This window comes from Salmo trutta, chromosome 24 (genome assembly GCF_901001165.1).
Source record: "Salmo trutta chromosome 24, fSalTru1.1, whole genome shotgun sequence".
NCBI classification, from domain to species: domain Eukaryota; kingdom Metazoa; phylum Chordata; class Actinopteri; order Salmoniformes; family Salmonidae; genus Salmo; species Salmo trutta.
Window position 1 is genome coordinate 16,673,278 of NC_042980.1, and position 27,520 is coordinate 16,700,797.

General features: G+C 41.3%; 1 protein-coding gene across 3 annotated transcripts; it reads left to right on the forward strand.

Annotated features, from left to right (window-relative positions):
- The first annotated feature begins 14,541 nt into the window (after positions 1-14,541).
- On the forward strand, positions 14,542-25,073 carry LOC115160824 (interleukin-1 receptor-like 1). Of its 3 annotated transcripts, XM_029711286.1 has the most exons (12): positions 14,544-14,661; positions 19,787-19,831; positions 20,042-20,141; positions 20,281-20,521; positions 21,252-21,435; positions 21,614-21,764; positions 22,078-22,146; positions 22,252-22,381; positions 22,553-22,701; positions 22,807-22,938; positions 23,322-23,486; positions 23,599-25,073. In XM_029711286.1, exons 2-12 carry the CDS (start codon positions 19,790-19,792, stop codon positions 24,006-24,008), a joined length of 1,773 nt encoding a protein of 590 aa, XP_029567146.1. In that variant the 5' UTR covers positions 14,544-14,661; positions 19,787-19,789; the 3' UTR covers positions 24,009-25,073. The 3 variants fall into 3 exon arrangements, with proteins under 3 accessions (XP_029567145.1, XP_029567144.1, XP_029567146.1); XM_029711285.1 differs by having other exon boundaries at positions 14,542-14,661; positions 22,078-22,381; positions 22,858-22,938; XM_029711284.1 differs by having other exon boundaries at positions 14,543-14,661; positions 22,078-22,381.
- The last annotated feature ends 2,447 nt before the right edge of the window (positions 25,074-27,520 follow it).

Genomic DNA, 27,520 nt, shown 5'->3' on the forward strand with positions numbered 1-27,520 from the left:
AGGTCCTCATGGTCATCCCTTTGAACTCACGCAAAGGCAGGGTATGGACAGTAGAGAGCCCCCTCAAGCTTCTCAACCAAATACTCTGGAGACACATGATGGTAGTGTTTACCCAATGTGAGAAACTCAGGGGAATGTCACTAGAGGAACACATAGCGAGACATGGGTTTCTCCAGGAGATGGTGGGGAAGTGTGGGCATAGGTACCATGCTTTAAACACTAGGGTGATGATGTCACTCAGGAGACTCAGAGGAGGAGAGGGTGAACCTCAGATTGAAGAACATTCAGAGACATAGGGACACACTCAGATCTCTGCTCAGGGAAAAGGATATATATTTTTGTAACCAAATAAGTTCCCCCAAAACTTTGAGGCTGGACACATGACATAACACAGTGTGACATCACCATGAGGCAAGTCACAGTGGTGGATACACCCAGGTGGCATGGGCGATAATGCACTGTTGACACTCCAGAGAAATAGGACTACACCGAGCTGTCCTTGTGGTTGTACAGAGTGACAAAACATTCACAGAGACAGACGGGTCAAGAGCAGAAGAACAACTGAATCTGATTAGTCGGTCAGTCTGGAGTCAAGCTATAGTGTTATTCACCAAGGGGAGAAAAGCTTGGAGATACAGCCATTGGACATCACATCGAGAGATGGCCTGCCTGTCAGTGGCTTGTCAATAAATGTGGCGACAGGTTCATGTCTTTGATAACACAAGACCGGCTGGAGGCCTTCAGGTCAAAGACTTTCTGAAGAAAATTGAGGAGACAGTGGTGGGAAACGATGGTGAACACTGGCTCAAAATGTACTGGGAGCTCAGAGAGAGCAACAAGAAGTTAACAAAAAGCTCTGAGGAGATTGGGAGAAGACTAGAGGAGGAAGAGAGGGAGAATGACACGCTTAAAATGATGATTGAAGAGAGAGGAAATATATAAGAGACATGAGGAGAAATATGGAATGTTGAAAGAGATAAAGCAGAGAAACACAATGCGAGAAAAGGGGATATAAGACAGACATATGAAGTACAAAGGAGAGAAAGAAGCTCTCAAACAAATGTGTGTTCAGAAAGACAGAGCATTGGATGAGATGGAGAGGAAGCATGAAAGAGAATGTAAAGAACAGAGAGACAAGATGGAAAAGAGAAAGTTAAGAGGAGTTGAATGCCATGATTGTTGAGATACAGAAGGAGTTACAAGAGAACAAACAAAGGTATGAAATGAAAGAAGTGGAGATATCAATGCTAGAGAGAGATGTAGCAGAGTTTAAGCAGCAGAATAAAGTGAGAAGACATGATCAACCATGTGAAGATTAAGGAGGATCGAATACAACTACACAGAGGGATCTACAGCACCTGCTAGTGGTTATGTGGACATGGTAAACATCTTTCTCAGTGAGTGTGAGATACATTATTCTACATCAATATATCTCTCCTTATCAGATCTAATTAACCATAAGGAGTTCAAACCTTGTATTTTTTAATAAACTGAATAAAATGTGGTAATGTCTGTATACTCAACATAGACATTTGGGAAAGACACAGATGTTGTCACAGAAGGAAGAGGAGAAGCAGAAGGACACAGCAGGACGAGAGCAGAGAGTTGGAGATGAACAGAGAGAAGCACCATGGTTGAAGGTTGGGGCAGCAGTACTGGGGGCAGTGGTTGGGGCCATGGCTGGCTCTGTGAGGGCACCACTAAGTGCAGCCACAGGGACTACTATAGGGGCTGCAGCAGGGGTTCTGCTGGGGAGTTTACTGATACAAGAGGAAGAGGCCAGAGAGAATAAAGTGGAGTCTGATTCCGCTGATTATCCATTGAAACAGTTGACCCAGCACACTGTAGAATCTGTGTAAGAGGCAGAATACTAGTTCTGTAAATGGTTTTAGGGAGACCTTTGCATAAATGGATTGTGTTAATGGTTTCTGACAATCAGTAAATACTACATTCTAAATCATCCTATCAGTATCACACCATGTACAATAAAGGGAATATCGAGGCAATGGGGACTGTCTAATTGTTATGATTTTTTTTACAATATCACAGACATGCAGAGAATGAAGTTGGGTTAGTTCTAAGTTACTTTGAGTTACTCAGAAGTCATCATCTCCAACATTGTGACCTTCCATCACAGAGCTTTGCTTTTGTGTGGATTGAGGTCTATATATTCATATATGTTCTGTTCCTCTATTGTCGTCACTTTTCCTGATTTCTATTGTGGATGGTGTTTCTGTGCACAAATGGAAAGTCTACAAAACTATGAGCAAATATGTGCAATCAAAAAGTATTCAGACCCCATCACTTTTTCCACATTTTGTGACGTTACAGCCTTATACTAAAATGTATAAGGCTGTCATCAATCTACACACAAAACCCTATAATGACAAAGCAAAAAGAGGTTTTTAGACATTTTTGCAAATATATATATATCTACACATATATATACAATATATTTATATATATATCACATTTACATAAGCATTCAGACCCTTTACTCAGTACTTTGTTGAAGCACCTTTGGTAGCGATTACAGTCTCAAGTCTTCTTGAGTATGACGACACAAGCTTGGCACAGCTGTTTTTGGGGAGTTTCTCCCATTCTTCTCTGCAGATCCTTTCAAGCTCTGTCAGGTTGGTTGGGGAGCATTGCTGCACAGGTCACTCCAGAGATATTCGATTGGGTTCAAGTCCGGGCTTTGGCTAGGCCACTCAAGGACATTCAGAGACTTGTCCCAAAGCCACTCCTGCGTTGTTTTGGCTGTGTGCTTAGGGTCGTTGTCCTGTTGGAAGGTGAACCTTTGCCCCCATCTGAGGTCCTGAGCGCTCTGGAGCAGGTTTTCCGCAAGGATCTCTCTGTACGTTCATCTTTGCTTCGATCCTGACTAGTCTCCCAGTCCCTGCCGCTGAAAAACATCCCGACAGCATGATGCTGCCACCACCATGCGTCACCGTAGGGATGGTTTTGGCCAGGTGATGAGCGGTCCCTGTTTTCCTCCAGACATGATGCTTGGCATTCAGGCCAAAGAGTGCCAAAAGGCACCTAAAGGACTCTCAGACCATGAGAAACAAGATTCTCTGGTCTGATGAAACCAAGATTGAAAACTCCAAGCAGGCTGTCGTGCCGTTTAATGAGGAGTGGCTTCTGTCTGGCCACTCTACCATAAAAGCCTAATTGGTGCAGTGCTGCAGAGATGCTTGTCCTTCTGGAAGGTTCTCCCATCTCCACAGAGGAACTCTGGAGCTATGTCAGAGTGACCATCAGGTTCTTGGTCACCTCACTGACCAAGACCCTTCTCCCCTGATTGCTCAGTTTCCAGCTCTAATAAGAGTATTGGTGGTTCCAAACTTCTTCCATTTAAGAATAATGGAGGCCACTGTGTTCTTGGGGACCTTCAATGCTGCAGAAATGTTTTGGTACCCTTCCCCAGATCTGTGTTATGGGATATTGTGTGAATATTGACAAGGGAAAAATGTATTTAATACATTTTCTCATAAAGCTGTAACGTAATAAATGTGGAAAAGTGAAGGAGTCTGAATACTTTTCTCGAATGCACTGTACATATTGAATACATGGATTTGGATTGTGATGATACCGATAAATGAATCCTCCCTAACAAAGTGCTCATTTAAAAAAAATAATTACAAATAATATTTGATTTGATGTGTATGAAGTTGTTTGGTGAAATATACATAAAAGGAGAGTGATTGCCCATAATTCTGCATCTTTGGGTATTTGTGACTGCAAAGAAAATGTATTGATTCTACTTGGATTTTTAAAAGAAAGTTCTCCTCTTGTCACATGCTTCAGTCCTCTCGGCCAACCAGGGAGGAGATGAGCCACAAATGCCCTTTGACCCTTGGAACCAAGCCTATCAGCGTTCTTTAGAATTGTGTTTTTTATTTGAGGTTGAGGAGGTGTTACTAAGAGGTTGGGGAGGAGTTCCTACCATGTTCCCCTCTTGTAACATATACAGGCAGGTACATAAATATTTGGACATTGACCAAGTTATTATTATTGTAGCTGTCTACCACAGCATATTGTAGTTGAAATTAAATAATGAATATGAGCTGAAAGTGCAGATTTGAGGGTATTTACATCCAAATCGTGTGAACGGTGTACAGCACTTTTTATATGTGGTCCCCCCCTTTTTAAGGGACCAAAAGTAATTGGACAATTGGCTGCTCAGCTGTCCCATGGCCAGGTGTGTGTTATTCCCTCATTAGTTCATTTACAAGTAAGCAGATAAAAGGTCTAGAGTTGATTTCAAGTGTGGCATTTGCATTTGGAATTTGTTGCTGTTAACCCTCAATATGAAGTCCAAAGAGCTGTCACTGCCAGTGAAGCAAGCCATCATTAGGCTGAAAAATCTAAACAACCCCATCAGAGAGATAGCAAAAACATTAGGTGTGGCCAAATCAACTATTTGGTACATTCTTAAAAAGAAAGAACACACTGGTGAGCTCAGGAACACCAAAAGGCCTGGAAGACCATGGAAAACAACTGTGGTGGATGACAGAAGAATTCTTTCCATGGTGAAGAAAACACCCTTCACAACAGTTGGCCAGATCAAGAACACCCTCCAGGAGGTAGGCGAATCTCTGTCAAGAGAAGACTTCACCAGAGAAAATTCAGAGGGTTTACCACAAGATGTAAACCATCGGTAAGCCTCAAAAACAGGAAGATGAGATGATTAGAGTTGGCCAAAAAACATCTAAAAAAAGCCTGTACAGTTCTGGAACAACATCCTATGGACAGATGAGACAAAGATCAACTTGTACCAAAATGATGGGAAGAGAAGAGTATGGAGAAGGAAAGGAACTGCTCATGATCCGAAGCATACCACCTCATCTGTGAAGCATGGTGGAGGTAGTGTTATGGCGTGGGGGTATATGGCTGCCACTGGAACTGGTTCCTTTGTATTTATTGGTGTATTAACTGCTGACAAAAGCAGCAGGATGAATTCTGAACTGTTTAGGTCTGTATTATCTGCTCAGATTCAGCAAATGGCTTCAAAACTCATTGGACGGCACTTCACAGTGCAGATGGACAATGACCCGAAGCATACTGCGAAAACAACCCAATACTTTTTTAAGGCAAAGAAGTGTAATGTTCTGTAATGGCCAAACCAATCACCTGACCTGAATCCAATTGAGCATGCATTTCACTTGCTGAAGGCAAAACTGACAGACAGAGTGCAGCTTCATTGCATTGTGTGTGTGAACTTAGACAACACTTCCTCAGTAGTATTAGGTTTTGAATGGCAAGTGGTGAGGGACACTGACTCAGTAAGATTCACATAATCTGCCCTCTGTTAAAATGACGAGGAGCTCATGTTTTACTTCTCACTACAGAAAAAAGTAGTTAGGGTTAGTTAAAGTATAGCTATTTGTAAAGCTAAAGAGATGAGGGTCCCATGACAATTTGCTCCTAGTTACAGTAATAGTTAAGAGGGCCCCATTTTAATAATACTTACTGTCCCATGATGCTTCTGTGTTCGATACCTCTGTTACATCAATACAACTGTCAATACAACTGTTACAGTAGCTTAGGAAATATATGTTCTAAGTTTTAGGGCATAATGTTGTTCTCATCTCCAGTCTACTCCCATAACTCCAAACTACAGTACTACCTCTCCCTCAGGTATCTATCAGTCCAGCTCTGTGTATAAGGTGTATATATTTCCAGTGCAACAGAACATGCAGAGGAGTTAACCTGCAGGTTTTTACTGGAAAGAAATCCCACAAACTTTGAATTTTCTTCATTTTGTTCAAGTTTTTTGAAAGTAAAGAATTGGGTAATGTTAGAAATACGACAATAAAATCGGACACTTTTTGGCTTAAAAGTGGCACATCTCGACTCAACTTAGATGTGTCTTTTTTCAAAGTATTTGTATCTGTTCATTCAATTAAACAATTAAGAATATTAAAGGATTTAGACACAGTTGATTCAAATTCTATCAGTTTGTCTGAATGCACTTCTCAGTTTGCAGCAGAAACCACATTGTCTTCAGAGAGATGTCATTCTAACAAGTCCACGTCATCACAGGAGGGTGCTGAGGGGAGGCCGGCTCATAATAATGGCTGGAATAGAGTGAATGGAATGATATCCTACATATGGAAACCATGTTTAATGTGTTCAATACCTTTCCATTCACTACATTCCAGCCATTACAATGAGCCTGTCCTCCCCAGTTAAGGTACCACCAGCTGCCTGTGGTTGTCATGAACTATCAATACAGATTGCGTATAAGACAATGGCAGAACCACACACTGCAAAAAGTTACATCTAAGCAAGACTAAATATCTTGTATTGAATGATAATTCACTTAGTTATATACACTGCCATTCAAAAATTTGGGGCCAGTTAAAAATGTACTTGTTTTTGAAAGAAAAGCACATTTTTTGTCCATTAAAATAACCTCAAATAGATCAGAAATACAGTGTAGACATTGTTAATGTTGTAAATGACTACTGTAGCTGCATACGGCTGATTTTTAATGGAATATCTACATAGGCGTACATAGGCGTACAGAGGCCCATTATCAGCAACCATCACGCCTGTGTTCCAACACAACGTTCCTGGCACGTTGTGTTAGCTAATCCAAGTTTATCATTTTAAAAGGCTAATTGATAATTAGAAAACCCTTTAGCAATTATGTTAGCACAGCTGAAAACTGTTGTTCTGATTAAAGAAGCAATGAAACTGGCCTTCTTTAGAATAGTTGAGTATCTGGAGCATCAGAATTTGTGGGTTCGATTACAGGCTCAAAATGGATAGAAACAAATAACTTTTTTCTGAAACTCGTCAGTCTATTCTTGTTCTGAGAAATGAAGGCTATTCCATGCGATAAATGGCCAAGAAACTGAAGATCTCGTACAACGCTGTGTATTACTCCTTCCCTGTAGCTCAGTTGGTAGAGCATGGTGTTTGCAACGCCAGGGTTGTGGTTTCGATTCCCACGGGGGGCCAGCACAGGAAAAAAAAATGTATGTATTCACTACTGTAAGTCGCTCTGGATAAGAGCGTCTGCTAAATGACTAAAATGTAAATGTAATTACTCCCTTCACAGAACAGCGCAAACTGTCTCTAAGCAGCATAGAAAGAGGAGTGGGAGGCCCCGGTGCACAACTGAGCAAGACGAGCAATTTTACTACTACCTCATGAAGCTGGTTGAGAGAATTGCCAAGAGTGTGCAAAGCTGTCATCAAGGCAAAGGGTGGCAATTTGAAGAATCAAAAATATATTTCGAATTTGTTTAAAAAAAGAAAATGGTTACTACATGATTCCATATGTGTTATTTCATAGTTGTGATGTCTTCACTATTATTCTACAAAGTAGAAGATAGTAAAAATAAACAAAAACCCTTGAATGAACAGGTGTTCTAAAACTTTTGACCGGTAGTGTGAGATGCCTCACAAGTCCTCAACCGGCAGCTTCATTAAATAGTAACCACAAAACACCAGTCTCAACGTCAACAGCGAGGAGTCGACCCTGGGATGCTGGCCTACTAGGAAGAGTTGCAAAGAAAAAGTCAAATCTCAGACTGGCCAATAATAATAAAAGATTAAGATGGGCAAAAGAACACAGACACTGGACAGAGGAACTCTGCCTGGAAATCCAGCATCCCAGAGTCGCCTCTTCACTGTTGAAGTTGAGACCGATGTTTTGCGAGTACTATTTAATGAAGCTGTTGTACGAGATTTTCAGTTTCTTGGCAATTTCTCACATGGAATAGCCTTCATTTCTCAGAACAAGAATATACTGATGAGTTTAAAAAGAAAGGTCTTTGTTTATGGACATTTTGAACTTGTAATCGAACCCACAGAAAATGTGCTTTTCTTTGAAAAACAAGGACATTTCTACGTGACCCCAAACTTTTGAACAGTAGTGTACATACATACAGTACCAGTCAAAAGTGTGGACACACCTACTCATTCCGTTCTGCAGCGATACACCATCCCATCTGCTCTGCGCTTAGTGGGACTATCGTTTGTTTTTCGACAGGACAATGACCCAAAACACACCTTCAGGCTGTGTAAGGGCTATTTAACCAAGAAGGAGAGTGATGGAGTACTGCATCAGATGACCTGGCCTCTACAATCACCCAACCTCAACCCAATTGAGATTTACTGCAAAGTGAAGGAAAAGCAGCCAACAAGTGCTCAGCATATGTGGGAACTCCTTCAAGACTGCTGGAAAAGCATTCCTCATGAAGCTGGTTGAGAGAATGCCAAGCTGTCATCAAGGCAAAGGAAAGGGTGGCTACTTTGAAGATTATAAAATATAAAATATATTTTGATTTGTTTAACACTTTTTTGGTTACTACATGATTCCATATGAGTTATTTCATAGTTGATGTCTTCACTATTATTCTACAATGTAAGCAATTGTAAAAAAATAAAGAAAAACCCTTGAATGAGTAGGTGTGTTCAAACTTTTCACTGGTACTGTATATAGATTTATATATGTAAATAATCTAGACATTGTCAGATATTCTTGCCTATTTTAACTTAAATAGGTATTTTCTGGCAAAAATTGGGCTTATGTGGTGGGTGTCGTGGACATGGCTGGCGTGGACATGGGTGTGACCAATAGTGCAGTCGCTGACTGAAAATTGTATTCCTCCTGTTGGCCTCGGTGAAGAAATTGTATCTGTTTTACAGCTAATTTCCAGCAATTCTACACATTTTGTAATAGCTTATGCTATCCAAGTGACCCAAACATAAAATCAATGGGGGCCCCATGACATGACAAAAATGCTCCTGAATGCATAATTTTAGATTCTTCAGCTTTTCTTTTGGTGCATGTTCATTCTCAAAGATGATCTTAACTGAAAATATATAGGTCCATTATCTTTTCTACATACTTTACAGTATATCTGGTTTAGTAATTTAAGTTTAAACTGAAAATGTTTTTCCATCCCAAATTGTTGTTTGTTTTTACTGTTTGGACATAGGCAGCACCGAAAAAAACACTTAGGCAGCCGGACCAATAGTTTATTTGATAAATTATCTGCAAATGAAGTTGAATAATTTAGCTGGGATAGAAAAAACTATCCAAACTAAACACAAATTTAAGTAAATTATCACTCATTTTAAACGGGGTGGTTCGAAAATTCAAAAGGCACTCGCACATCTAAACAATCTTTTTGCAGGTGCATGGCAACAGTTGAAACAGGATGAAGGAAAAAGGAAACCGCACACTGCTCTTGATAGTATCACTGATATTTAATAAGCTTACGCTTCAGCCTCACGGCCTTCGTCACAGCTTTTGTGAGTTTTCTGAAAACAACACCTCTATGTAGACCTAGCCCCACCCACATCCGTTCCACGCATGGAAACGGGTTGGAGGCAAAGGAAAAATAAATAAGTGCTACCAAACATAACAATATGCATTTCACAAACACCACAAGTGTATAAATAAGACGCAGTAAACACGTCCATAAAACCACAATGAGGACATAGCAAGTTTTCATTAATCATTGGGTACATCATACGAAAAACATTAGAGTTATTTTAAATAGGCACATAATTCATGTTCAAATTCACAACATAACATACAAATGTGCTTTTCTTTCAAAAACAAGTACATTTTTAAGTGGCCCCAAATTTTTGAATGGCAGTGTATATAACTAAGTGAATTATCATTCAATACAAGATATTTAGGCTTGCTTAGATGTAACTTTTTGCAGTGTGTGGTTCTGCCATTGTCTTATACGCAATCTGTATTGATAGTTCATGACAACCACAGGCGACTGGTGGCACCTTAACTGGGGAGGACAGGCTCATAGTAATGGCTGGAATGTAGTGAATGGAAAGGTATTGAACACATTAAACATGGTTTCCATATGTAGGATATCATTCCATTCACTCTATTCCAGCCATTATTATGAACCGGCCTCCCCTCAGCACCCTCCTGTGATGACGTGGACTCGTTAGAATGACGTCTGTCTGAAGACAATGTGGTTTCTGCTGCAAACTGAGAAGTTCATTCAGACAAACTGACAGAATTTGAATCAACTGTGATTAAATCCTTTAATATTCTTAATTGTTTAATTGAATGAACAGATACAAATACTTTGAAAAAAGACACATCTAAGTTGAGTCGAGATGTGCCACTTTTAAGCCAAAAAGTGTCCGATTTTATTGTCGTATTTCTAACTTTACCCAATTCTTTATTTTCGAAAAACTTGAACAAAATGAAGAAAATTCAAAGTTTGTGTGATTTCTTTCCAGTAAAAACCCACAGGTTAACTCCTCTGCATGTTCTGTTGCACTGGAAATATATACACCTTATACACAGAGCTGGACTGATAGATACCTGAGGGAGAGGTGGTACTGTAGTTTGGAGTTATGGGAGTAGACTGGAGATGAGAACAACATTATGCCCTAAAACTTAGACCATATATTTCCTAAGCTACTGTAAGAGTTGTATTGACAGTTGTATTGACAGTTGAGAGATGTAACAGGAGTTGGAACAGAGGTATGGAACACAGAAGCATCATGGGACAGTAAGTATTATTAAAATGGGGCCCTCTTAACTATTACTGTAACTAGGAGCAAATTGTCATGGGACCCTCATCTCTTTAGCTTTACAAATAGCTATACTTTAACTAACCCTAACTACTTTTTTCTGTAGTGAGAAATAAAACATGAGCTCCTCGTCATTTTAACAGAGGGCAGATTATGTGAATCTTACTGAGTCAGTGTCCCTCACCACTTGCCATTCAAAACCTAATACTACTGAGGAAGTGTTGTCTAAGTTCACACACACAATGCAATGAAGCTGCACTCTGTCTGTCAGTTTTGCCTTCAGCAAGTGAAATGCATGCTCAATTGGATTCAGGTCAGGTGATTGGTTTGGCCATTACAGAACATTACACTTCTTTGCCTTAAAAAAGTATTGTTTTTTTTCGCAGTATGCTTCGGGTCATTGTCCATCTGCACTGTGAAGTGCCGTCCAATGAGTTTTGAAGCCATTTGCTGAATCTGAGCAGATAATATAGACCTAAACAGATCAGAATTCATCCTGCTGCTTTTGTCAGCAGTTAAATCACCAATAAATACAAAGCAACCAGTTCCAGTGGCAGCCATATATCCCCACGCCATAACATTACCTCCACCATGCTTCACAGATGAGGTGGTATGCTTCGGATCATGAGCAGTTCCTTTCCTTCTCCATACTCTTCTCTTCCCATCATTTTGGTACAAGTTGATCTTTGTCTCATCTGTCCATAGGATGTTGTTCCAGAACTGTACAGGCTTTTTTAGATGTTTTTTTTGCCAACTCTAATCATCTCATCTTCCTGTTTTTGAGGCTTACCGATGGTTTACATCTTGTGGTAAACCCTCTGTATTTTCTCTGGTGAAGTCTTCTCTTGACACAGATTCACCTACCTCTTGGAGGGTGTTCTTGATCTGGCCAACTGTTGTGAAGGGTGTTTTCTTCACCATGGAAAGAATTCTTCTGTCATCCACCACAGTTGTTTTCCATGGTCTTCCAGGCCTTTTGGTGTTCCTGAGCTCACCAGTGTGTTCTTTCTTTTTAAGAATGTACCAAATAGTTGATTTGGCCACACCTAATGTTTTTGCTATCTCTCTGATGGGCTTGTTTAGATTTTTCAGCCTAATGATGGCTTGCTTCACTGGCAGTGACAGCTCTTTGGACTTCATATTGAGGAAAACAGCAACAGATTCCAAATGCAAATGCCACACTTGAAATCAACTCTAGACCTTTTATCTGCTTACTTGTAAATGAACTAATGAGGGAATAACACACACCTGGCCATGGGACAGCTGAGCAGCCAATTGTCCAATTACTTTTGGTCCCTTAAAAAGGAGGGGACCACATATAAAAAGTGCTGTACACCGTTCACACGATTTGGATGTAAATACCCTCAAATCTGCACTTTCAGCTCATATTCATTATTTAATTTCAACTACAATATGCTGTGGTAGACAGCTACAATAATAATAACTTGGTCAATGTCCAAATATTTATGTACCTGCCTGTATATGTTACAAGAGGTGAACATGGTAAGAACTCCTCCCCAACCTCTTAGTAACACCTCCTCAACCTCAAATAAAAAACATAATTCTAAAGAACGCTGATAGACTTGGTTCCAAGGGTCAAAGGGCATTTGTGGCTCATCTCCTCCCTGGTTGGCCGAGAGGACTGAAGCATGTGACAAGAGGAGAACTTTCTTTTAAAAATCCAAGTAGAATCAATACATTTTCTTTGCAGTCACAAATACCCAAAGATGCAGAATTATGGGCAATCACTCTCCTTTTATGTATATTTCACCAAACAACTTCATACACATCAAATCAAATATTATTTGTAATTATTTTTTTAAAATAAGCACTTTGTTAGGGAGGATTCATTTATCGGTATCATCACAATCCAAATCCATGTATTCAATACATACAGTGCATTCGGGAAAAGTATTCAGACTCCTTCACTTTTCCACATTTATTACGTTACAGCTTTATGAGAAAATGTATTAAATACATTTTTCCCTTGTCAATATTCACACAATATCCCATAACACAGATCTGGGGAAGGGTACCAAAACATTTCTACAGCATTGAAGGTCCCCAAGAACACAGTGGCCTCCATTATTCTTAAATGGAAGAAGTTTGGAACCACCAAGACTCTTATTAGAACTGGAAACTGAGCAATCAGGGGAGAAGGTTCTTGGTCAGTGAGGTGACCAAGAACCTGATGGTCACTCTGACATAGCTCCAGAGTTCCTCTGTGGAGATGGGAGAACCTTCCAGAAGGACAAGCATCTCTGCAGCACTGCACCAATTAGGCTTTTATGGTAGAGTGGCCAGACAGAAGCCACTCCTCATTAAACGGCACGACAGCCTGCATGGAGTTTTCAATCTTGGTTTCTTCAGACCAGAGAGTCTTGTTTCTCATGGTCTGAGAGTCCTTTAGGTGCCTTTTGGCACTCTTTGGCCTGAATGCCAAGCATCATGTCTGGAGGAAAACAGGCACCGCTCATCACCTGGCCAAAACCATCCCTACGGTGACGCATGGTGGTGGCAGCATCATGCTGTCGGGATGTTTTTCAGCGGCAGGGACTGGGAGACTAGTCAGGATCGAAGCAAAGATGAACGTACAGAGAGATCCTTGAGGAAAACCTGCACCAGAGCGCTCAGGACCTCAGATGGGGGCAAAGGTTCACCTTCCAACAGGACAACGACCCTAAGCACACAGCCAAAACAACGCAGGAGTCTGTCTCTGTGAATGTTTTGTCACTCCGTACAACCACAAGGACAGCTCGGTGTAGTCCTATTTCTCTGGAGTGTCAACAGTGCATTATCGCCCATGCCACCTGGGTGTATCCACCACTGTGACTTGCCTCATGGTGATGTCACACTGTGTGATGTCATGTGTCCAGCCTCAAAGTTTTTGGGGAACTTATTTGGTTACAAAAATATATATCCTTTTCCCTGAGCAGAGATGATAGTGTGTCCCTATGTCTCTGAATGTTCTTCAATCTGAGGTTCACCCTCTCCTCCTCTGCCCTCCTTCTCTGCGTCTCCTGAGTGACATCATCACCCTAGTGTTTAAAGCATGGTACCTATGCCCACACTTCCCCACCATCTCCTGGAGAAACCCATGTCTCGCTATGTGTTCCTCTAGTGACATTCCCCTGAGTTTCTCACATTGGGTAAACACTACCATCATGTGTCTCCAGAGTATATGGTTGAGAAGCTTGAGGGGGCCCTCTACTGTCCATTCCCTGCCTTTGCTTGAGTTCAAAGGGATGACCATGAGGAAGGCATGAGGACCTGGTTGATACATGGATATGCTGGCTTCTATGTTACGGTGGACAAGGAGAGGGTCCTGCACGGAGTACTGGATGCATCTGTCTGATGTGTTGACCACAGTGACCTGCCGGAAGTCTATTAAACCTATTCTCCATATACTCATCTCCACGTGCTCCTGTCCAGGATGGTGTTTCCTGTTTGTCTCTTCTCCAGCCAATCCCTACCCAGGAGGATGATTCTTACCTTAGGGAGATTATACTGGTCCCCTATTAGAGAGAAGAGTGCATGTTATATGAAAAATAACACACTTGAATTTTGGCATTACAGTATGACCAAATGTCAGTACTGCAATAAAACTGACTTGCCTAGTTAAATAATGGTTAAATAAAAAAATATATATAAGTGTGAAGCATCCGGTTGGGGTTTCCACTCACTACCAAATATGGTGATGAGAGGAAGCACAGTGGCCGGCAGTGGAGGAAGATGGAGCGAGATGGATTTTGACCTACATTATGTAAATTCTCTCAAGGATGAAACATTTGATCTCAATACACATTTTCTGTTCCCAAAAATAGAATCTGATACGAACAGAGTGGATTAAGTTTTGTAGATTTTACCCTTTGCCAATGTCTTAAAAACTTGCAATGTTTAGAAGGACTGCAAGGGAGAATTGAGTTATTGCACACGTCACAGAATAGGCTTTCCCTAATGGAAATATGCAAATACCTGCTAGAAAGCACTACCCATACTCCGGCCTACAAGAAAAGTTTACACTGCTCAGTTTGCTCATATTTAGCAGATTCCAGTTCCAGATATACACCTACTGTGTAAATTCTACTCAGATGCTCCTTTAGACTGAGGGAGGATTGCTGCGTAGGTAAGGCTTGCAATTCATTTGATTAGATTACAGTTCAGTTTGTGTGTTTTTTCTGTGCAAAGCTGAGTATGCTTCAACAGGCAATATGTGGAAATGTATGCATCTATGTTGAAATTGTGCTGTTTATGTGACGTTTAGGTTCCAATGGTTGAAATATTGTCATCAGAATATGGTTCATGGTTGTCTAATCAGCAAGCATCTACAGTACACCAGCTGTGCAGTACAACATTTGAAAAACTATTGTAAAATATGCTATTTGTCAGATGACTTTTTCTGCGAATGTGGTAAGTTTTCACAACGCTTTGTACAAAACTCAAAAGAGATCATCAGAAAGGCAGTTGTTTCAAAACTCTAACCACATTTTTTATTGACTAAGTATAAAATAAGTTTGGCAAAATAATACAGACACTTTTTCATCAAACTTAATCAGTGTTTCATCTAGAATACGTTTCACATTGCAATACATGTTCAAATAAAATAATTGTTAAAATAAAATAATTGTTTTTACAATACAATGCTCACATCATATATGATTATCTTCTAAATACATTTTACTATTAATTAATCCGACTGCTCAAAATTCATAATCACTTCACTGTTTGGTAAATTTATAGATTTTAAACTGGTTTGTCTACTGCATATTTTGAGTACTACATAATTAAATGTAAGGTATAAACGTATAAAGCATATATATATACTATTATGATGATAATTATTATGATTTAAAAAATTATATTGATTGTATGTAACAAATACATCCCCTAAACAGTAAACATGTTTCCAAAACAAAGTTACTGGGATCTTTATGAAGGGAAGGTTTCACACTGCTTTACTGAAATGTCATTGCCAGTACAGTACTATATTATCGTAAAATATGCCATTTACATAGCAGGCACTTTTATGCAAAGTGACGAAAGTGAATCCACACATTTTCATATGTGACCACAGTGAGAATCTAACCCACAACTCTGGTGTTGCTAGTGCCATGTTCTCAATAACTGAGCCACACAGGACCATGAAAGAGTATTGTTGAATGCTGGGAATGTGGGTCCAGGTGCTGAATTTTTTGCTACTTTAGTGCACGTATGGGTGAATTTGTTCCAGTGCTTTTGCTCCCCTGGGGTGGGGGGGACTACTATGTACAGACGGTGCTTTGGTTTATGGCCGGTACGCCAAATGTGGATCAAATCAAATCGAATCAAATTTTATTAGTCACATGCGCCGAATACAACAGGTGTAAACCTTACAGTGAAATGCGCTCAGGTTGGAGCTTACAGTCTGCACTTTAGCCTGGTGGTCATTGTATCGTTTCGGTTCTGGGGTGCTGAAGTGCCGAGCCAGAGCAGCAGGGAATGTGTCACTGTCCCAATACTTTTGGAGCTCACTGTATATCACACCTCAACTGTCCACAATGCTAGTTAATGTATGGTGAGCGTTCTGGCACAAAATTATTGCTGTGCATCATCACCCAAATTGGTACCACACATTGGTGGTAGATGAGGTGAGTTTCCCTCTTACTATATAAATCCATTATTAATGTTAAAATATATAAGTGCAACACAATATTGTTAAATACAATACAGGATTGGAATCCAGGTAGAAGGTGTATGATTGCCATCCCCATGAGCCACCCTCCTTCAGGCCATGGATGAAGCATGTAATGACATGAATCCAGACCTACAGCATGTCAGGCTTGGATTCACCATGACAAAAGGTTTTTCCTCAGGTTCATGAACAATAAGGATAGTTACTTTGTCAATGAGAACCTTTGGCCAAATGCTAAAGACAGGTTTGATGCAAACTAGTGTCTGCTGAACGTTATGTTTGTTTCATTTTCATTTCATTTGTTTCATGTGATTACAGTGCACCTATTTTGTAATTAGGGATTAACATAGGTAACCGGGATCCCGGGGCTGTCATGGGAACACTTCATTTTTCCTCCAAAAATGTAATGACAAGACTCAGGAAGACGCAACATATTCCCCGATGTCAGCAATAATGCAATTCCACAAAATACACAACATACGCAGCATCAGATTAGCAAAAAATAACAGCACATTATCCAAACAGGTTGTCGCATTGAAGCCTTTAACCTAGGGTGTTTACACACAAAGTCACCATTAATTGAAAACACAAGCATAATTGACACTCCTGGACTGCACACGCGACCCATATGCAGTTAATAAACCCTACTGGAAACCCCCACTGTATATTCTATAAAATAACATGTGCCACTTTGAGCTGTCATTGTGTCTCTTCAGACAGTCACAAATGTGATAGGTCTATGCACAATTCGTTACATAGGCACCTCTGTCACAGACATAAAGTCTGTTAACAATTCAGAGAGGCATGAGGTAAGATTCTATCTTCTCCTGTCCTATAGCCAAGGCTATTTTCCTATCCAGTCCCAATACCACTGACACCCAAAATCTCCTTTCTCATATTAACATTCCTAACTTCCTAACTCTGTAATCCATATAGCCTACTGTAGGTTGCATTATCAAAGCACGTATCTTGCCAAGCATGTCAAAATACAGCCATAACATTTTCCCCCGCTTCTCTGCGCTGTCTCACACTTGTTGCCCATATGAGAGCTTTGGTAGAGAATATGTGATCATCAAACGATATGACAGTAGATATGCTATGGATATTATTTAGACACGGTTGGCCTCCGTTAAAATACCTTGATATTTAAAATATTTCCACTCTTTGCCCTCGGTTAGTCATACATGTCAGAGCAAAAACTAAGCCATGAGGTTGAAGGAATTGTCTGTAGAGTTCTGAGACAGGAATGTGTTGAGGCACAGATCTGGGGAAGGGCACCAAAACATTTCTGCAGCATTGAAGGTCCCCTAGAGCACATTGGCCTCCATCATTCTTAAGTGGAAAAAGTATGGAACCATCAAGACTCTTCCTACAGCTGGCCGCCTGGCCAAACTGAGCAATCGGGGGAGAAGGGCCTTGGTCAGGGAGGTGACCAAGAACCCGATGGTCACTCTGACAGAGCTCCAGAGTTCCTCTGTGGAGATGGGAGAACCTTCTAGAAGGACAACCCATCATTGCAGCACTCCACCTATTAGGCCTTTGGGTAGCCAGACGGAAGCCACTCTTCAGTAAAAGGCACAGAACAGCTCGCTTGGAGTTTGACAAAAGGCACCTAAAAGACTCTCAGACCATAAGAAACAAGATTCTCTGGTCTGATGAAACCAAGATTGAACTCGTTGGCCTGAATGCCAAGCGTCACGTCTGGAAGAAACCTGGCACCATCCCTACGGTAAAGTATGGTGGTGACAGCATCATGCTGTGGTGATGTTTTTCAGTGGCAGGGACTGGGAGACTAGTCAGGATCAAGTGAAAGATGAACAGAGCAAAGGACAGAGAGATCCTTGATGAAAACCTGCTCCAGAGCACTCAGGACCTCAGACTGGCGCAAAAAGTTCACCTTCCAACAGGACAACGACTGTAAGCACACAGCCAAGACAACACAGGAGTGGCTTCAGGACAAGTCTCTGAATGTCCTTGAATGGCCCAGCCAGAGCCAGGGCTTGAACCCGATCAAACATCTCTTGAGAAACCTGAAAATAGCTGTGCAGCGACGCACCCCATCCAACCTGACAGAGCTTGAGAGGGTCTGCAGAGAAGAATGGTGTGCCACGCTTGTACCGTCATACCCAAATATTTAAGTTTTTGCAAACATTTGCAAACATTTCTAAAAAACGGTATTTGTTTTGTAATTTTGTGGTATTGTGTGTATTGTGTGAAAACACAATTGAATCCATTTTATTAGGCTGTAACGTATCAAAATGTGGAAAAAGTCAAGGGGTCTGAATCATGCACTGTATTCTGTCATTCTTTGAAGGAGGTTATCTAGCAAGCTAAGCAACTTTGCTCATTGGACTTTTGTTTGACTACTGTTACGAAGTTTTTATGATTCAGCAAAGCTATACTCGGGATGTGTTCTGTGCTTCCTGGGTGCCCTCTGTGTTGAGATAGCCTACTGCTGAAATGCACTGAATGCTGCAACATGTATAAGATGTTCATTCGTTTTCAAACGCCAAATTCGAAGTTGTTCCAAACGTCAAATTTCGAAGTGTTTAAGGTTAAGTTTAGTCATTAACTCCAAAATATTAAGGTTAGGTATTAGCTCAGAATGGTTAAGGTTAAGGTTTGGGATAGGCTTAAAATGAAATATGCAACCTTTTACACCAGAAGCAGATGCTTACGCCCATGCACAACGCCCTAGCAAAACCAAAACCTACTTGAAGGTAACAGCGCTCACTGTTGTCCCTAGTGGCCGGATTCTACATCTCCTGACGTCCTCAGACATGGATGGACGTCTAATACTGACATGTATCACGGGTGACCCGGCTGGAATTAATTGAGGAACATGATAACACTCTGAATTTATGAACGGTCTGTTTCAAAATTCACAACAATGTCATTGGCGATCAAAGATATACTCATTACTAAATATCAGTTTAATTTGCTCTGAAATCATTACATAGTGGCGCAGCCAAGTCAACAAGGTGGCTCAGCGCTCTCTTATTTGGGGAGAACCATATCTTGGTTTGAAATGCTTTAAATGGTCACTGGATAAATATGAATTACCTGGATTAAAACGTGGTAGATTTTTGGGAAAAGATTAATTCTTAGCTGTAATTATATCTAAACAATACATTTCTATTTTGCATCAATTATTGTGAAATATGTATTCAATGAACACACCTGAACGCACATGGGATAGAAATGATGACAATAAGATTTTCAGTACATTTTGATGGGTAGTGCAAGTGTATGCCTAATGTGAAAACAGTGTAAGAATATAGTTCTATCTGCATTAAAAGTGTTACCAGTTTGGAGTTTTGTGCTAAGAGTTTTGAAAATTCACCACATGCTTGTGAAAATAGCACCAAAGCGATTTGAACAAAAATTGTAGCAAACACGGGTTATTTTCCATAGAGGTCATGTTGCATGTCATGGTTTCTTCATTCAAGCTTAATATGTTACATGGCCATTTCAATAATCCACATTGTCAACATTTCAGTTTTCATCATTGCAGTATCAATAACAGGATATCCTAAAAAGATCTTGAAAGAGAAATGTGACTCTTGTTCTTACTTATCAGTGGATGCAAGTTCCTGTTTTTCAGAAAATGTACTTCACTTTCAGGGTAAGCTCTTTCAGTAATTATTCACTCTGAACCTAAAAATGTTTTCTGCATATGTATTTTATTCCCTCTTGAAAATAGGTATGTCATTTATTGTAAAAACAAGTAAAACATGGTCCTGATGTTTTATTATAGGGTCTTGTGTGGAATGATAGTTCCTGTCCGACTTTACAATAAGGTAACATTATTTTTTTTGTTCCCCTTGTCTTGTAGTTGGTGGATGGTGGTCTCATGTTTCTGCTCCTCAGTTTGACTAGGATTTCTGCCCAGAGAGAAATGTCCTTAAACCCCACTACAATAGGTCATTACACAGGTATAGCATCTTCTTCATATTTCACACATTTCTACATCCTATTATTACAAGGCATAGTGAATATATTGTACCTTGAAGAATAGACCTCTTTTCCTTCACATGCAACTTAATCGGGTAATGTATGTTCATATTTTGGCAGAGTCCCCATGTAAACTATTTGACAAGTATGAAACTACTGTGACAGAGGGGGAGGGCCTTAGTTTGCCAGCCTACTATGACCTGAGTGAGTTGGTTTGGGCCAGCGTGACTGAGTTTACCTGGTACAGAAACAGAACCCAAGAGCTCCCGTCCTCTGAGGAAGAGCGTGTGCATCATCATGGACCGGTGCTCTTCTTCCTCCCCCTTTTAATCAACGACTCTGATCAGTACTACACCTACTGGTAATACAACAACTGTGTGTTTGCGTGTGTTTAGGGGTTAAATTGGTAATTGAGAGCAGGGGAGCCCTGTTTGGGAGGGTTAGGGTGAGGGTTTAGTCTAGGGTTAGTGTTGAACCTGGATGTGTACATAGGGTTAGGGTAGGCATGCACATTTACAAAGAAAAAACCTAAGGGTCGCTTGTCTTGTGCAAACGTTGAATAAAATTATATTTCAACTTACTCTGCCGATTGAAATTTGAGACAAAATATCCACAGAAAACTATTATTACCGACTTCAAAACGCAGAACTCTGTGTGTGGCAATAAAGATGTGTTTGCTCCTGACCTAAGGCCAAGCACAAGATGGAAGGAAATGCACGATGATGCATGCATACTGACGGAAATGTTGCAGGTGTTTACATGGTTTTGAGCACGTGACAGGTGATAAAAATTTCAACGGCAGTACTGGCACTCTATAAAGTTGGGTAGATAAAACTGTCCTGTGGATATTTTGTCTCAAAATTCGACCTACTGAAGGACCAACCACACAGACAGCTGGTAGGGTAACATGTAATAAAAATGTATTCAACATTCTGGCTTGTAAGGAAACTTTCTAAGTTTTTAAACTGCTTCGATTCAGGCTGTATACATTTGCTATCTACAGCCTGAATGGGTTCTTCGGCTGGCCCCCAGTTAGAACCCTGTTGGTTCCCTTTTGGATAACTGGTCCACTGTATATGCCTATGTTCCAGGAGAAAGGGAGCAGACACCTGCGTAATTTTTGTGACAGAGGTGATTGTGGTCAAAGCCCAACCGTTCGATCACTCAGTCCTATTTAACAGTATCTCAGAGTCAGCAGACAACATCGCTATCCCATGTCCTGACCCAGTGGAAAAACTGTGCCAAGATGGAAAAGAGAACTTAGCCTGGTATAAGGTACTGAACATGACCAGAATACTAACACAAACTTCAATCCTGCAAAACTATTTACCAGTGGTTCTCAACTCCTGTCCTAAAGCTCCTAAGGGTTGCACCTGCTCTTGATGAGTGGAATCAGGTGTGTTACTGTTATTTCAGCAAATAAGTTTGTCAAATTGTTTGTCTTTCATTTCAGAATTTCAGTCCCATTCCAAACGAGTCTGAGAGAAATCTGTGGGTGTACAATGCCTCCAAAGCAGACGAGGGCATCTATACGTGTGTGTGCACGTGGGAGCACAATGGGACGGTTCTCAACACTTCTGCATCCAGGAGACTAAAGATCAAAGGCAAGTAGGTTGTGGCTTGATGACAGCTCTGTCAATCCTCTCAGCATTTTATTTATTTAATTTGAGCTTTGCTGAAACCTCATCCAAGATGGCAGCAGGGTCAGCAAACATGGAAACTCTAGGCTACATTACAGCAGGTTATTAGGCTACACCAGGTACATTAGGCTCCATTTTATATCAAACAATCAAAAGCAACAGCAAAAGCAACCCTCATGTGGTCTTTGTGGCAGCAACAATCAATAACATTAGTGACAATGTTTTGAATGTATCCAAAAGTATCTTTCTGACTAAACTGTGTGTTTGTCTCCTTCAGCTCCCTCTGCCTCACATCCTCCGCAGATCAACCTGCCAAGAAACGGAAGCACAGAGACCACTGACCTGTGTAGGGATCAAACCGGGCTCAAATACTTTCAAATACTTGTGTTGTGCTTGATTTGGTTTGCCCGGTATATCTCTCTGTCTTCAGAGTATCTTTTGTTCTTCATAGACACCACTAAGAAGTTGAGGTGTGAAGCGTTTTGTGGGCAGAACATTGAAGACAACTGTCACGTGTGGTGGGAGATTAATGGTGTGAAAGTGCCCTCGCAGCAGCAAGGCTACTCAGTGAACACCACCAGGTAGGTACACACATGCACGCACACACATGGATTCATGCATACACGCAAACACACACACACTTGTTTTTGAGAACAAGGTAAAATAATTTACACATTTCCTTGAAAACAAGACCCCAGATTCACCGTTGAGAAATCACTGTGTGAATGTTTTATATGTATGTGTTACTGTAGTGAGGTGGAGGCATTTTCAATGCGGAGTATCTTCACGGCTATCCTGACCATAAACACAGTGACTACTACAGACCTCCAGTCTAAGTTCACGTGTGTTGCAATGAACGACCAGAAATGGACTTCTGCAGTGGTTACTCTCAAGCTAAGAGGTTAGTGCACACACTTTTAAACAAACATCACACAGACACACAAAATCACACATACAAACTGTGTAACTTTCTTGGTGTTGTGTTCTCCCTGTCATCCCCCCACAGGGTTTATGTTTATGGGTCTATGTGTTGTGCTACTGCTCTTCTTCTTGCTAGCTGCTGTGGCCATCAAAGTGTTTGACATCGATCTGGTGCTCCTCTTCCGTGGAGTTTTCAAACGCTATGGTCGATCTGAGGGTAAGAACATCTAGCCACCCACTGTTTAATGATTTTATTTAAAGTTGAATGATGCTATTTCACTAAGATATTTCATTGTACAGAAATGCTTATTCAGCCTACATGATCTACATAGTATTGGATACCATATAAACATATTACTACATTTAGTTCTTAGTTACCACACTGAAGCATGGCCCACTGATTGTGCAGTGCAGTTGTCTGCAGTAGGCCCTTTTTAACAGGTCCTGGCTGGGGTCAATCCCACTGCAAGAGTAGAAGTAATGGCCCATTTATTATAAAATAACTCAATTTCAGTTCAAATATAATTTAATCAAATCTCTACAATCTACTCCTTTCCTGCTGAGGTTTGACAGAAACCTCCTCTTTGTCTGTGTTTTCAGATGGGAAGGTCTATGATGCTTACATTGTCTACCAGATGGATGGCAAAGACAAAGACATGGATGAGAAAGTGTATAACTTTGTGTGCAGCGTTCTGCCCACTGTCCTCGAGCAGAAGTGTGGCTTTAGACTCTTCATCTACGGCAGAGACGACTTACCTGGAGAAGGTTGGTTCTTTCAGACTGTGTCCTGCCCTCTAAGAAGCAAATGTAACAGTAATAAACAGTACTAAAGTCAAAAGTTATCTTCTCCCGCTCCTCTCTGTTCTGTTGTCCCCAGACCGCATGGAGTTGGTAGAGGCCTGCATGCGGCTGAGCAGGAGGCTGATTGTCATCCTGACCCCCAGCTCAAGCACATGGTCAGGCTCAGGAGGTCAAGGCTCATATGGCCAATGGGGCTACTCGTCTTCGTTGACCACAGCGGAGGACTATGACTGTCAGGTGGGGCTCTACCAGGCTCTGGTCCACAGTGAGATGAGCATCATCCTCATCCAGCTGGGGGACATGGGGGAGGGTGGCTACACACACCTGCCCCCCGGCCTGCAGCACCTGGTCCGCAAGAGTGCCCCCTTAATGTGGCAGGAGGGAAGGCGTGGGTCGACGCTGCCCAACTCAAGCTTCTGGAAGAGGGTGCGTTACATGATGCCTTGGCCGCGCCACTCGACTAGTTTTGACAACCAGTTAATATGACTGTTCTATGTGAACAATCAGGTCTGAGGACTTGAAGTGCGGTTGGAAGCCTGGGATTCTGTTATAGAAGAGAACACCCCCAGGTTCGCTGAAAATCCTTTTTCCATTCATAGAAATATCATTAATTATTCCAGTGCTGTGCAGAGATATACACAGGTTAGCTGAGAACGTCACAAAAACGATGTGTACAACGTGGCAGAAGGCCGTGTGATGTTGTGATTCTGGATGGCTAGCAACAATGACAAGAAACTGCCATGTGGGGAATAGTAGGTGGCTAATTTCAGGTAGTTTTATCTTGTTCTTGAAACCATGTCTTGTTTTTAGGTATTTTGACTGATGTCACGTCTATGCTAATATGGCAAAAATGTGCTTTCTTACTAACCAACAACTGTAGCAATGTATTTGAGAGATAACAAGTGTTCATTGTGCAACTTTATGTTTTCAATAAACATTGGAGACTAAACATAGTTTACATGCTGTCAACAATCTAAACCAACCCGTTCTGTTTTGCTCCATATTTGTGCACGCGCCTGTTTTGTTGCTAAACAACCAACCTGTCTATTGTGCCATAGTGACATATTGACTAAGGTCCTAAATCAATTGAAATGTACATTTCCAACCTTTAGGAAACTTGTCTACTTACACAAGATAAACGTGCCGATTATTATGTTGAAAGAAAATGAATTTAACTTATCTGATGCCCTGAAGATAGTTATTGAATAAACTGGATGGGGAAAAAGACACGACTGTAAATCTGAACAGTCAGCATTACAGATACCATGTAGGCTAATTATGAAAGTGATAACTGATGCCACAGAAGACCATCAAATCAACAGATATATTTTTGTATTTTTCTGTGATGTTATATCGATTCCCGTTGTCATTTCATGTTTTCATGCGTATCTGAGCTATTGCTGTTCAAGCAGGCAGAAATACAGCAGGTGTGACGAGTTTTGTATTTCTGCCTGCTTGAACAGCAAACAGGTGAGATACACATGAAAACATGAAATGAACCCAGGAATCAATAGATCAACGCGCAGAAATGCACAAAAATTATATACTGCTAAAAAAAATAAAGGGAACACTAAAAGAACACTTCCTAGATCTGAATGAATGATATAATATTAATAAATACTTTTTTCATTACATAGTTGAATGTGCTGACAACAAAATCACAAAAAAATAATCAATGGAAATCCAATTTATCAACCCATGGAGGTCTGGATTTGGAGTCACACTCAAAATTAAAGTGGAAAATCACACTACAGGCTGATCCAACTTTGATGTAATGTCCTTAAAACAAGTCAAAATGAGGCTCAGTAGTGTGTGTGGCCTCCACGTGCCTGTATGACCTCCCTACAATGCCTGGGCATGCTCCTGATGAGGTGGCGGATGGTCTCCTGAGGGATCTCCTCCCAGACCTGAACTAAAGCATCCGCCAACTCCTGGACAGTCTGTGGTGCAACGTGGCGTTGGTGGATGGAGCGAGACATGATGTCCCAGATGTGCTCAATTGGATTCAGGTCTGGGGAACGGGCGGGCCAGTCCATAGCATCAATGCCTTCCTCTTGCAGGAACTGCTGACACACTCCAGCCACATGAGGTCTAGCATTGTCTTGCATTAGGAGGAACCCAGGGCCAACCGCACCAGCATATGGTCTCACAAGAGGTCTGAGGATCTCATCTCTTTACCTAATGGCAGTCAGGCTACGTCTGGCGAGCACATGGAGGGCTGTGCGGCCCCCCAAAGAAATGCCACCCCACACCATGACTGACCCACCGACAAACCGGTCATGCTGGAGGATGTTACAGGCAGCAGAACATTCTCCACGGCGTCTCCAGACTCTGTCACGTCTGTAACATGTGCTCAGTGTGAACCTGCTTTCATCTGTGAAGAGCACAGGGCGCCAGTGGCGAATTTGCCAATCTTGGTGTTCTCTGGCAAACGACCTGCACGGTGTTGGGCTGTAAGCACAACCCCCACCTGTGGACGTCGGGCCCTCATACCACCCTCATGGAGTCTGTTTCTGACCGTTTGAGCAGACACATGCACATTTGTGGCCTGCTGGAGGTCATTTTGCAGGGCTCTGGCAGTGCTCCTCCTGCTCCTCCTTGCACAAAGGCGGAGGTAGCGGTCCTGCTGCTGGGTAGGTTGCCCTCCTATGGCCTCCTCCACGTCTCCTGATGTACTGGCCTGTCTCCTGGTAGCGCCTCCATGCTCTGGACACTACGCTGACAGACACAGCAAACCTTCTTGCCACAGCTCGCATTGATGTGCCATCCTGGATGAGCTGCACTACCTGAGCCACTTGTGTGGGTTGTAAACTCCGTCTCATGCTTCCACTAGAGTGAAAGCACCGCCAGCATTCAAAAGTGACCAAAACATCAGCCAGGAAGCATAGGAACTGAGAAGTGGTCTGTGGTCCCCACCTGCAGAACCACTCCTTTATTGGGGGTGTCTTGCTAATTGCTTATAATTTCCACCTGTTGTCTATTCCATTTGCACAACAGCATGTGAAATGTATTGTCAATCAGTGTTGCTTCCTAAGTGGACAGTTTGATTTCACAGAAGTGTGATTGACTTGGAATTACATTGTGTTGTTTAAGTGTTCCCTTTATTTTTTTGAGCAGTGTATAACATTCAAAATGGGTGAATCGTTCCCTCAAGTTCTCAAAATAGAACATATCAATGGTAAAAGACTAAGCAGACAACACAGGATGGTAAAGGAAATATAAACATATCATACACAACAACTGTTGTGAAACAACTGTTGCAAGGACTTGAGAAAGACTCATAATGTGAATATTTCGCTAATGTTGTCAACCTCGGGACCACAAACTAATCATATAACTGGGAGATCTACCGGACAGTGTTCTCTCGTTGATTTGTATTCCTTTATTACTACTGATACAGTATGTGATTGAGGTGGAAATGTATAACCTTTAAAGACTGAAGCACCGGAAGCATTTAATCTTTTAACCACACTTTGGTTTTGGTAGAAAAGTCACTGCCAGGAAATGCTTATGTTAGCTTCTTTTAATGAATAAAAAACGTTATTTTATTCAGCATAGAGTGTGTCTGAAGTTACACATCCCAATATTACAACAGTTCAACTGTTTTTGGAATAAAATGTTCTGTCACGTCCTGACCGGTAAAGGGGTCTTTTGTCATTGTAGTATGGTCAGGGCGTGGCAGGGGGTGTTTGTTTTGTGTGTTTTGGGGTTTTTGGTCTAGGGGATTTTGGTTCTAGTTTTCATTTTCTATGTTCCGTTTTCCAGGTTTGGCCGAGTGTGGTTTCCAATCAGAGGCAGGTGTCTTTCGTTGTTTCTGATTGGAAGCCATACTTAGGCAGCCTGTTTTCCTTTGGGTTTTGTGGGTGGTTATTTTCCGTTAAAGTCTGTGAACTTTACGGAACTGTTTGCTGTCGTTAGTTTTTTCTTTGTTTACGTGTTCTCTTTAAATAAACAAGAATGAGCACTATGCCCACTGCGCCTTGGTCTGTCCTTAACGA

Bases quoted from the DNA above. Each gene is read 5' to 3' on its own strand.
- LOC115160824 (XM_029711284.1), top strand. From the start codon at position 19,790: ATGCAAGTTCCTGTTTTTCAGAAAATGTACTTCACTTTCAGG. The intron at 20,142-20,280 runs GTATAGCATCTT...ATATTTTGGCAG, and splicing joins TACAATAGGTCATTACACAG to AGTCCCCATGTAAACTATTT. The intron at 22,939-23,321 runs GTAAGAACATCT...CTGTGTTTTCAG, and splicing joins ACGCTATGGTCGATCTGAGG to ATGGGAAGGTCTATGATGCT.